Here is a 13,251-nt window from a genome sequence, read left to right on the forward strand (position 1 = left end):
TAGGTAATCAGTTTAATTTTTTTTTAGGGGATGAATATCACATTTTTCTTTCGACATTTTTTTTATAATTATCATTATCACATTATTGTAGTCTGATAGCAAATTAAGTCATCGTCTATTTTATCTGCCACCCGGAGACAGTCAATCCTACAATAACTAGTGCCTATATACATTTTACTGTCATGCTTTATAGTATATAAATCTCTATAACATAATCTTCGATAACGTCAAATAAGCTGGTCATGTTACAAATAAAATATACGAGTATAATACATAACATGGTAACGGTGAAAATTTGAAAAAAAAGTACCATCTTTAAAAATGATAAAGTTATGAAAACATTATCATTATTTAGTTATATGTACTTACTTTTATCATGACAAAAAATTAACATATTGTATAATTTAATTTGTTTAGTTGACGATGCGGGGCAACAAATCAGTTTTAGATAATTTTCGGAATCACAGATTTATCCATGAAAAGCTTTGATTTCTATCTTGCAGCCATTGATCAATATTTTAGAAGCTGGACTTCAATATTCCATCAATTAAGTTGAATCTAATGAAGGTAAGTTGATATTATTTACTTTTTGAAATTTAATGTATTTTAATACTAATAAACTATATTAAGTAGTTAAAAAAGTGTTTTTAATAATTATTATAAGTACTGAAATTTTTGCATTCTACTTCAAGTTTTATATAGTTTAGAATATAAATTATACCAATGGAAAATATTCTCTTGAAACATTACTTATTAGCAGGCAATGAAAATATTAACACATTGGAAATTTAGCTAACATAATATCATATATCTTATATACCTACTTTAGTTGTTTCTTCAATTTGACTTCGTCATTGATTTGTTTATGCTGTAGTCAATTTATTAATTCTTAGGAATATTTTCGAAAATCTACTTATTATTATTATTTTAAAATTTGTTTTATAAATATCTCGATAAATATGCACTAACAGGCAACAGTCCATCAAGGCGTTTATATCTATCAATGTAATTACATTTTAATGATTTTTACAGAAATATGTTATGTTAACATAAACATAATATTATAGTCATTAGTCATATATACAATTTTTTGTCCGATTACTCTTTACAAATATATAGATAATTAAAAACAGTAATGTTTTCAATGTGAACCGCTTAAATTTTAAATTTTTGAAAAAGGGTTTTCGTATAATTTAAAGTCTTCCACTACATTTTTTGAAAGCGTATAGTTGATTTTAATTATTTCTTGATTGTAAAGTGTAATGATTTATTACATATGTAACATATAACACATATATTATACTTTTTTAAATGGCAACCTATGTTTTAATTCATTTTCTGAAAATTGTAATATATGATATCGCATGAATAATTAATATTAAACCAATAAATTAAACTTAATATTTTTATAAATTTATCTCGAATTTAAGTGTTAATCATAAGATACATTTTATTTCTAATAACGGTTTACAAACTTTGGATGGAAGCAAATACGTCTCAAAAATTATAGATAGCTAATTACAATTTTTTTACATAATACTTCGTCATAAATACATGTTTTTATCCTATTTTATAGATATATTATTTATTATTTAGGACATAATTTTTCCCATAGTATAATAACACTTCTCATTTTGATTGAATACAATATGTTCATAAAAAAAAATTGTATATTGCATTAGAAAACTATATGATACCATCATTTTTTGAAAATTATATTAATTAATTTTCACGGTTAAATATGTATTTTTAAAAACCGCCAGACGCGTAGAAAAACTGAAAGTAATGTACGTACCTATTCGAATTTGAATCTTCCATCATAACCAATAATTGCGCAATACTAGGAACGTGCAGACCGAGTCCTATATATGTATGTCAAATAATATTGCGAAAACCTTAGAAAAATATCAAAGATTTTGTTGTAAAGTATGACCTTCGATCCTACTATATAATATACTTTGTATACTTTTGGTTACGCCTACGTTAAAGCCTTACGTTGAGCAAATATGCAAGGGGTATCGTCCCTTATAACTATCAAAATCTCGACTAAATAACCTTATCCAAGAATTAAATGTTGTAATAATTAATATGATGACCTAATTATTGGGCAACATTTAATTTAATTATTTAAAATTTGATTCCATAATCGATATTAATTGTTCATTGAACACTGAACATTTCAAAAACTCTTCTGTTTCAGTGATTAAAATAATTTAAAGGTTCCTATATTTAAACGCAATTATAAAAAACTGAAAAATAATCACAAGTTTCAAATTAATCAACAATTCTAATTATTTGATCCTTGCAGAATGTTGTGTTTTACAATACTTACTGCTTAAATGAATAGTAAAAATAAAAAAAATTAATAATCATACAATTCCACCGATGAAATTGATGTCTCGACTTCTCGAGTCAAAAGCATTCGGCCTTTGTTTCATGATATTATTATACGATAATTAGTGCGTTCCTCCGAGTGCCGTCCGTCGGATTCCTACGACTTATCTTTATAATATTTTATATTATGTATTATAATACGCCTACATGGCTATATTAAAATATATATTCGTGTTTCTGATACGGTACACGGTTTTTTAATACATGGTATATGTTATATATATATATTGTAACCGGTAACCAGAGTCAATTAATTTTTTGAAACGCTCTCCCGCGAAGAGTATAGGACCACAAAAAAATGTCGTCACCTGACCGTGTTTCGACATGGCCAGTATATATGCAACGGCCGGCGTTGGCGGGTAACAAGTACGTCATAATATAAACATATAATACAACGATAATGCGTATAATATACATTAATATACGAAAGCACAAAAAATGGATAATAAAACGAACGAACCGACTCGGCGGCGGTGTCCCTTAATGAGCATCGAGTACCTACGCGCCTATATAATATTATTGTGTATAGGTATGTATGTTGGTACCTACACGGCGCATTGCAACAACAACAACAACAACAACAAGTAACAACTACAATAGTAATAATAATATGTATGTTTATTATGTACAACAATATTGCAGTTTGTGTGTGTGTACAAGCCACAATATCATACTATATGCACTCGGCGCGTGGTAGGCGTTTGATGTAATATCCGTGCGCATAATAATATAATGAGATTTGGCAGGCGAAGATCTATGATCGTGGCCGGGGAGGTCGTCGGAAACAAAAGTGATCGATAAATCATTTCACCGATCTGCCGCGCGTTTTTTTTAAACGGAAACGTCATTTGGACTTTGGATACGATATTACAGCAACAACGACGTTTATTACAATTAATAATAGGCACCTCCTAATCGTCGGTAGGTGCAATAATATTGTAATATTCTATAACGATCGTATTTCCGACACAGTCGCGAGTTCTATGGCGCTGCAGACACGGTCGCGGTCGTATATGTTTATCTAATAATAATTTATGTTACCTATTGTATTATTTATATTTTAATGGGATTATATTATTATATTTTATTGTACACGTCAAAATATAATATTATAATATCATTATGCGTACGCATATAGGTGGTAAATAATAATACTATCGATACCGTAGAATCGGCAACGTGGGTAATTTCGCGTCCGGAGAATGATCGATGGTGTGGTAGAGCGGCATTATGGAGGGGGGGCGGCCGGCACACATATGCCGTTTTCGTCCGGTCGTTTTCACGCGGGGTCCATCTCAAGGCAAACGTGTTCTCAAAAACACTGATAATATAAGATATTGCTCCTTTTTTCTCCCCCCCCCCTTCCCGCGACACCCAGACCTATGGCCGCCACTTCCCTCCGGCGGCGTCGGCGGTTTCGCTCACAAAAGAACGAGCCGCGACAACGCACCCTCCTTTTGCTGCCGTCACTATATTATATGATATTATCTCAACTCAAATATTATTATTAAAGACAATATTATATAGATACGTCGTGAATACGTCGTAATAACGCTATGTGTAGGTACACGCTGATAACGGAAATGCATATTATTATTATAGGCACTCGGCGAATAATTACGATATTATGCACATGCGCGACAACAAGTGTGCCAACAAATAACATCGAATATTCCGTGTAAGTCGAAGGTGTATGCAATGTTAATGCAGCGTTTTTTACGCCGCCGACCGATGGCAAAATATGACGGTAATATTATTATTGTCGAGTCGACAAATATACATCTACGGACTACGGTTGTATATATAGGCAAATGAGTATACTAAAAACATGGCCGTTGTTCCGGTATGCATCATGCGATTATGCTATTATAATATTACTCAACGATATAAGTGATTAAAAACAAAATGTAAATAGTTGTTGAAAACAATTTGTTATTTATTTGTAATTTATGTAGAAAAACATTTTTAAAAGTACTCGTACAGTATTCTATCTTCAATAATTTAATGATGTTTGATAAATACCTACTTCAGTATTATGCCATTTACAAATCAGTATAGTGGGTATACCATAAGACCGCTGACCGATACGCAGTCATACAGACGATGACTTACATTTCGTCGACGTATCTCTCGTGAAAGAGACCTTTCGTACCTCTCCATGAGTCCATCTCTATTTATTGTAACGCCTTTCTGACTGTCATCAACTGTCAGTTAATCCGCATCCACACATTATTTTCGAAAATGTTTGTAACCGAAGACTTAGACGGTCGACGTGTATTTTCTATATCGGATCTATGAAGTTTTCCTTGTGGTTTACATTTAAATAATTTGACGTATACATAAACTTCCGGCAGTCATGCGGCTAATATCACATATAATAAAATGTATCCGCTCGTAATTACTTCTTTCCGATACACGCGTTTACGCGTTATATTTCATTTTTAATTGTTAACAGCCGGTGGACCGCATACCGGAACCACATTAGTCGAAAATAAGCATACAAGATATGTTTAGTTCAGGTTATTGGTATGTTTGATATAGTTAAATGTCAGGAAGTAATTTAGTATGTCTCTGTGATCCATAATTATTAATTACTAATGTTTCTTTTATTGTATAGTTAAATGGGTATAAACCTGTACAACAGACATAAAGCGTATTATAACTAGACCATAATGATCCTCGGTCGAATCTATAAAAGATATACTTTTCAGGTCGTCTTGATAATTCGTCCAAAACAGCAAGTGGCACTATTATTAGGCCTGGCTATGCACATAATGTTCGTAATACGATCGTTCATATTTTAGATTCTATATTTATTCCGAGCAGTGTTTTAAGTTTTAACATGCGTCGTTTATGTTAATAAACATTTGGAGCAAATTATAAGCCTTCCAAGTCGAATGCTATAACCATAATGTTATAATAACACAATATATACGCATTTCCTGTCGTTTATTTATACGCACTGTCGGAGGACGGAAAAACATCACTCAATTATTTAGGTTAGTTAAAAAACAAAAAGACCAAACGAAATGCACATTGGATTCTCTGCAGTAGATTAGTAGAATCACTACATATGGAATCATGAGCTTTAAAGTAAAATTTCTGTCATTTTTTCGAGAATGGTCACTGATGTAATAATACATACAGTTATGTTAAATCAGTGGTTTGGTTTAAAATGTACAGTTTCGTCTATGTTTAGATGAACGATTAACGATTTATTTTGTCACACAACGTTCTGCAGTCAATAGGACTATTCTGGAGGTCTTAAATAGTAACATAATTTTTACTGTATACATTTTTTTTATCATACATTCACATAATAATCTCCATTTTCCAATCACCCGTCTGTAAACTACCCACGTTTACGCTTTAAGCAACAATAATTGTGATATTGTCTTCATTGTTGATCCCTCGAGGTACACGCGCGTATACGTATTCAGCTGATGTCATTCAAATTGCATAACGGATAAACGTGTTTACGGATCTATAAATTAAAGTATCATTTGTTTCCGATGCTGCAGTCAACACAATCGCGTATGGTTTTATTCCAATAGAATTAATATGTTAAAAAAAAAAAATAAGGCGACCTAAACGTCATAATATTATTATTGTTAATACACGAATGTATACACAATAACAATGATTTAAAAAATAAAAAAAATTGAATTTTTTTTTAATATTTTCCAATTTTTTTTTTCTTATATTTACAAACAGAGCACAAAATACAAATATATTATGTAAATTTATTACACGCATAATAATATTACTAAGCATTATTATGGCGTCAACAAACAAAATGTAGGTTAAACAATTTTATAGTTTTGTATTTTTTTTTTTTTTTAATACCATCATTTTAAACCGCTTTTAAACTTAAGATCTACTTATACGTGTATGCGTGTGTATGAGTGTGTATATTATGACGTATATAATATGCTGAGTCCCTCATGCGATTTAAATTATATTCGTGCTTGCATCCTATGCGGCAATGCGTACCTATACACATATAATATGCTTAAAACTACACTGTAATTATCTTATTATTATTATTATTATTATCATAACATGCGCTGTTACTATAAGAAACTAGCTCAATATTCATTATAATAGTGTTAAATTATATATCAATTAAACCTTAAACCATGTTGTAATTTTCACTTTTAACGCAAAATCGTGCAGATTTGCAATCACTATATAAACAATTAACATCACAGTTATTTACTTTAAAACTTGTTCGATATATTATTTTTTTATCTAACAGTTAATGTAATTTTCTTTAATACATTTTTATTAAAAAAATTGAAAAATAATTTATTGTAATGATACTCACAACCGTTCTAGTAGTATTCTCAACGGTAAACAGGCAAACGAAATAATATGTTTTTATACTTCTTGAAACTGGTTTGAAAATCGATTTGTACCTTCGAGTACAAAATATTTTTTTCGACTTCTGTCTCGATTATTCTATACGGCTATATAACACATTTGATGAATCTGTGTCAGGCTGTTTTACTACTATAGTTTTCGCTACACAAAATATGTTTACTGCTTACTGGTATTTTAAGTAAATTTAAATCACAACTTGTTTTCTATAATGTCACTCAAAAAAAAATTGTTAAATAGACACCGAGTGGTATTTAAACATGATATAGGTACCTACATATAACCGAGTTTTTGCGAAAGTTTCATTGAACCCAATATAAATTTCGTCAGATGATCTGCACTGCGATATACTGATATGTCTCAATGCAGTATGGACCATTTCGAATAGATTATAGCCATAGGGCTTTCTGATTTACCGGAAGAAAGTGTATTTAGGACCACTGTAAAGACACGCCCAATGTCTTATAGATATATTATATTCATTGTGATTATACCTACTCGTAAGTCGTAATAATATTTATACCTATACCTCTCATTATGCAAGTCACTGATTAATTTCATTCCAACACTGTCCCTCGATAAGATGTCTTATATTGTTTGGGTGATTTTTCCTACTATATATTATGTTTTAATAATTTACTTAATGCATTTGAATAAAGAGAAATAAATTAATATCATAAAATAAATTACCAATGTCAAAATTATTAAGAGCAGAAAAAAAGCTTGAACTTCAAGTTTGAAGGTGATTTCTGGTAGAAAGTGGGATTTAGATAATACTTTGAGGTGTCAAAAGTAAAAAATTTCCAAACTTTTCAAATAATTGTAATAAACAATAATAGTGAAAAACAGAAGTTATACAAAACCAATTTCGAAAATATTGATTTTGTTTTTCTGTTATAATTAAAAAATACATCTCCATAGAAGCTTGACGTTTTAACCAAATATTTAAAATGTCCACAACATTATATAATTTTGGTTATTTTTTGTGTAATTTATAGAACATTTAAATTTTCGCACTCAAGTTTGCATGTCAAAAAGCTTGAAAATCTAATACAATATTTCTCATAAGTTCAGAATGATAATTCATGTCATATAATATAGTATTATAATATTAGTATTATGGGCATACGATGTATAAGATGTTGTGACAAATATTAGTTCAAGTTACTGTATTACTAATACAAAAAGAAACTACTAATATTAATATTAATAAATTATACAACATTATAACAAATAGAGGATGACACACCGTTTCCGCTCAGAAATATTTTTTTGCAAGCAATGATTTATCAATGAATTAAAATTGAACATATCTATTACAGTGACCTACCTACAATAACAAGATACACTAGAAAACAGCTACTATGCATAAGTACATATCTACTAAGAACATTTTATTTTCCGAATAATTTCATTTTCATAATATTGTTCGAAAACTAAAAATGTCAGGTTTCTGTGAGCTTATAGATAGGTACGAAGTACCTATAACTGTATACCAGTTCTTCTAACAGTCATTGTATCTTTCTAAATTATGTTTTCTTGGTTAACAAAAAGTATTTTTTGGTTCACAAAAAATGTGTCTTCGGGGTATAAACTAAAAAAAATAATAAAGGTTAATTGACTGCTACATTTATAAAGAACTAAAGACGTTTAATACATATTTTTTTTTGAATAGGTTTCATGAAAAAAAAATCATATAATAATTATAGTGAAAGATGAAACCCTATATGTGAACGCTTTTGGCTAAACCTGCAGCAGGTCATATTATCCCCACGTGCTGTGAGGTGGATTAAACAATAAACATATATGGCTGACGATACAATTGTAAATTATAACGATCCAATTATTGGTCTAAGGGTGAAGGACGGGATAGTTTATACTTGACTCTGACATAATGATGATACCTTTGTACATTTTCAATTATATCAAAGATGTATTTAATAATTAAGTCGTTTAATATATAGGTAGGTACCTACCTAATTAGTTTTGTGAATTATATCCCGTATTAATGTAATAATTAAAAACAATTCCTGTGTTCTATGTTTTTATAGGTTTTAAAAATATTGGTATATTTGTAAGTTATTTTCATTCTATGAATTTATTACCTAAATTGATTGAGGTTTGTGTTTAAAAAAAAATAGCAATTAAAATACTGTTTATATAGGCTATTAGTATTTATGTTATTAAAAAAATAAAAAAGTTAATATAACTAATATAGTCATATCATTTCTATAATTGTTGCATCAAATATAAACTTTGTTCTTTTTTTTATTTCCCATTAGATACAAAAATGGATTTTTGACAAAAACAATCTAAATACTTTAAAGGTACCAACATAATACACGGTAATGCAGTAACCAATTTTCTATTAAGAACTGCGTAAAATAATTCAAGTAATTTTTTTTACATTAAGTGTTTATAACTTTCTTAATATTACTTAGAATTGTGAAAATATAACCCCAAATAAAGAACAATATAATGATAAATTTGAAAGTAGTTGTACCTACGCATAATTCCCCAGTCACCAGTCCCAATGTAGGTACCTATAGTGCACTGTTCTATACGTACACCTATGGAATTTACATGCATAATTACCTATTTAGTTATTAATTTTGTATTACTCGTGTTGATATTAATGATATCTAATGAAAATATTTTAATTAAAGTGTACATTTTACGACCTACACAATTAAATATTATTTAGCCACATCAAACTTATAACTGTTAATCACTTATATGGTAGGTACCTACCTAAAAATTACAAGAGTTATCAATTATTCAACATATAAAATACAAAATCACATTTAATGAGAAAAATATTGTAAAAACATCCGTTTCGCCTGACCGTAAAATGACATGATTGAACATTCTGCAATTATCTATAATCTATGCATATTATAAAATTGACTTGAAATAAAGGTCCAAACAGACGTGATTTGACAATTATATAGGAAACGCTTTTTCGGACAGTAAAATGTTTAGTTAGGTATTTTTTACATAGCTACGTAAATTAATTGTAAATTTAATACAAGTGGCACAGGTGCTTAAAGTAATATGTAGATTTTGAAATTGTCTAATAGGTACGTAAACACGCTCGAAAATCTGTAACAAATCGGTGAAAAAGTGTAAACAATAATATAATATAGCACTCGCAGTCTGATGACATCTTGAGTCATGACCATTTTTGGGTAAATTAAGATCCACTCGGAATCGTTTGTTACGATTTATTATATTAAATATATTTCAAATAATATAATACACGTTCAGCACGATAATATACAGCCTAACTCATGAGTACCTATGTCATTTTTTAAACAATTTTTAGGGTTATGATATGAAATCGTGTAGTTTTATTTTGTTACTTACATTATATTATATTATTATGATTTGAACGCCACAAACGAACTGGGAAAATTACATTTTCACAATTCAAGCTATAATTCTACGAAGGTGGTTAGGCGATGACGCATTATAGTGTAATAGTATAAATAGTACCCATACTACCTACAATAATTATGGTATAATGCCGTGGGCAAATAAACAGTAACAATACATTTCACAAATCCGATCAACCGACTCGTTCGCGTGCGGTTAAAACAATACAATATCCTCCACACGAGAAATCAGCGAACAATTATTTCGGGGTTTCCTGGCCATCATATATGATGCGTTTGTACTGCACCGAATTCGTATTATGCGCACATACAGTCAGCAGCCCCCTCGAGGGACACTCGATCGGAATTCAATTTTTTTCGCGCAGTATGGGCACCTCGTTGTGCGCCGATCGACGACGAGTAGAATATAAATTGTACGCACCACACATAATATAATATTATCATGTATGGCGTACCAGAGATCAACAAACCCCTCGTAATATAACGATTGTATATAGGTACGCGAATAATATGCCATACAGCCCATATACATCGACGGTATGTAATAATGATCACTATAATTATAGGTACCTACGATTAAAATAAAGCTGTGCGTACCTCCCGCCGCGGTTGTCATAATCATACCACGGTAGATGTTCCCTGGGCTAGGTTATACTTTGCGGGTCGTATGGTCTGGTTAGACGAACGTGTATACTATATTATACTATAGTACATAACATACCCGACGGTAAAGTACTCAAGACGTCTTAAATATAACTACGTCATACATAAAGAGTGATCACTTTGTCGTGAACCAAATGGTAATACGTGGAATTTTTAAATTTCGTTTTTTATTTTATTTAAAACGCACAAGAAGTGCGGGAACTAATATTTTATCAGTATTAATCCTTGCAATTTAAAATTTGAATTAATCAATTATTTTCCTGGTTCAGGATAAAATAATCACCCTGTACCCTGTGTGTATACATGCGACTCACGTATAATGACGGTACCCACTTATATTCGCATGTATAGCTGGACAAAAGACACATAACATCATGAATGTGAGCTAGTATTTTGAATTAGGCATATACCACGTGTATGATAATTAGTTTCGTATGTTTGTCAAAACTACTCGAAGGGCTTCCTCGTCTACATATTATGATATTTGCATACACACTCTGTGAACGAATCCAATTAACCGTATGCGTGTACTTTTCACGCTGAGAATTACATTGCTTATGCAGATGGGTTAGGTTACGTCGCGTGTTAACATCGAAAACCATATAACTATATTATTATAGGTACATAATGTAATAAGTCAAGTCCGTTGAACGTGGTTTTTCTAGAATTTTCACCATATTATACTACACCCATCGAACGTGCCCGGTAGATGAGTGCAGAACTTTTCAGTGATCGGTGAAACTGTCTGTGGGTTACGCACTATTAAATGGTCCCCCCATGTAGAGTAAATCGATCGATTAATCGATTTTTCTAATTTATGCATGAGTGTAATAAATATCGAAGGAAAATTGTTTAATTCCACTTATATATTTTCGACTACCGAAGTAACATAATAAGAATATGGGTTATCTGATATGAACTTATAGCCATTTGTAACATGCCAACAAGTTTGGCAACTTTCTCAGGTTGTCCGAAAGCCCTGTGGTTCTGTAAATTATGATTTATGTTCAAAATTAAAATACATTGTCTAATATAATATTTATAATTAGTTATAATTCTTAAATTTTGTTTGAAGATTTTAACGTCAACAAATTTGATCTTAAAAAATATATACCTAAATAACTTGTAAATAATCTTTGTTACATTTTTTTTAACTACATTAAACATTTTAAGATAAAACCATACTTCGTTTTAATGACATTTATACTCAAACTATTACAAAAATAAAACTGTCACTTATTAAAATATCAAGGAATAAAACCTTAAAAAAGTGTTTTAATTAATGTAAATAAAATATAAGAGATGAATATTTCTATAATGTATGTTAATTATTTTCCTGTACAACTTAAAACCAGATTCCGCCCTAGGATAAGATATAATTTATTATAATTATCGTTAATATAAAAATAAATAAAAGTTATCACACAAGGATATACGATTTTACGACATGTTCGACTTTTCTAAAAACTCAATTTGATTTTCTGACATTTATAATAAGATGTCTTAATTCTTAATAACCCCTTCAGTACCTATATATGCTATAATATTTAAGTGGAAATTAACTAAGTTTAAACCATGTTTAAATACACAGGGTGATTCATTGAGAATGTCTGATTTGTTTTTGTGGTGGAGTAACATACTGTAATAGAAAGTCCGTAAAACCATAAAACAACGGATACACTTAATGAATCACCTTGTATATAAATATTTGAAAGTTAAACACACCTCACGCCGATGAAGTACAAATTAAAAATCACCTAGTATTAACTATTAATTATAATATGTATTCATATAATATATATGACATCCACGTAATATAATACATTGCAGTATAGTTATATTTATTTTTTTATTTTCAATAATATAATACCTATTATGTGCTTAAAATACTAATCGTTTGATCGTTTTGCAGGCTATGGAGACCGACGTGAGTCAAGACTTCGAAGACTATTGGAACGAGTATAAGATCATCCAGGAAACAAGGCAACTCGATAGTTACCTGGACGAAGAATGTCCCCCGGAACAAGAGTTCGCCGTCACTCATTTACCGGAAGGCGCAGTGGAAGCCGATTGGCTGTCATCCGCTGGCCTGTCGTTCCTGACTGAGTCGTTCGAGAACGGGTGCGAAGTTCCGGATTCGGAACTTGAACCGGCGATCAGACATCTGTCCACCAGACAAGCAGACGCTGTCAGGCTGAGAGTGCATTCGCTCAATCATACGGTCCGACAAAGGGGCAGACAGCTGAAGGCAAGGCATAAAAAACCTGACATCAGAGACGTTTTCCGCGACTTTGAAGTAAGTTTGCAATGTGTACATTCGCCGTAGAAAACTATATAGGGGATGTGTTCAAAAGTCATTCAGTATTATTAGTGTTATTTATAATATTTGGTATTATATGAATTAATAATGAGTTTTCAC

At 30.6% G+C, this 13,251-nt stretch overlaps 1 protein-coding gene across 2 annotated transcripts in view; it reads left to right on the forward strand.

Moving 5' to 3' along the window:
* LOC132943977 (rho GTPase-activating protein conundrum) overlaps window positions 1-13,251 on the forward strand; it is a 65,545-nt gene that overhangs the window by 33,736 nt on the left and 18,558 nt on the right. For both annotated transcript variants that reach the window (XM_061013167.1, XM_061013168.1), the window contains exons 2-3: window positions 418-567; window positions 12,745-13,128. In XM_061013167.1, the coding sequence (XP_060869150.1) occupies window positions 562-567; window positions 12,745-13,128 (390 nt within the window). In that variant the 5' untranslated portion in view covers window positions 418-561. The remainder of the gene's footprint in view (window positions 1-417; window positions 568-12,744; window positions 13,129-13,251) is intronic.

Source organism: Metopolophium dirhodum, chromosome 4 (genome assembly GCF_019925205.1).
Source record: "Metopolophium dirhodum isolate CAU chromosome 4, ASM1992520v1, whole genome shotgun sequence".
NCBI lineage: Eukaryota > Metazoa > Arthropoda > Insecta > Hemiptera > Aphididae > Metopolophium > Metopolophium dirhodum.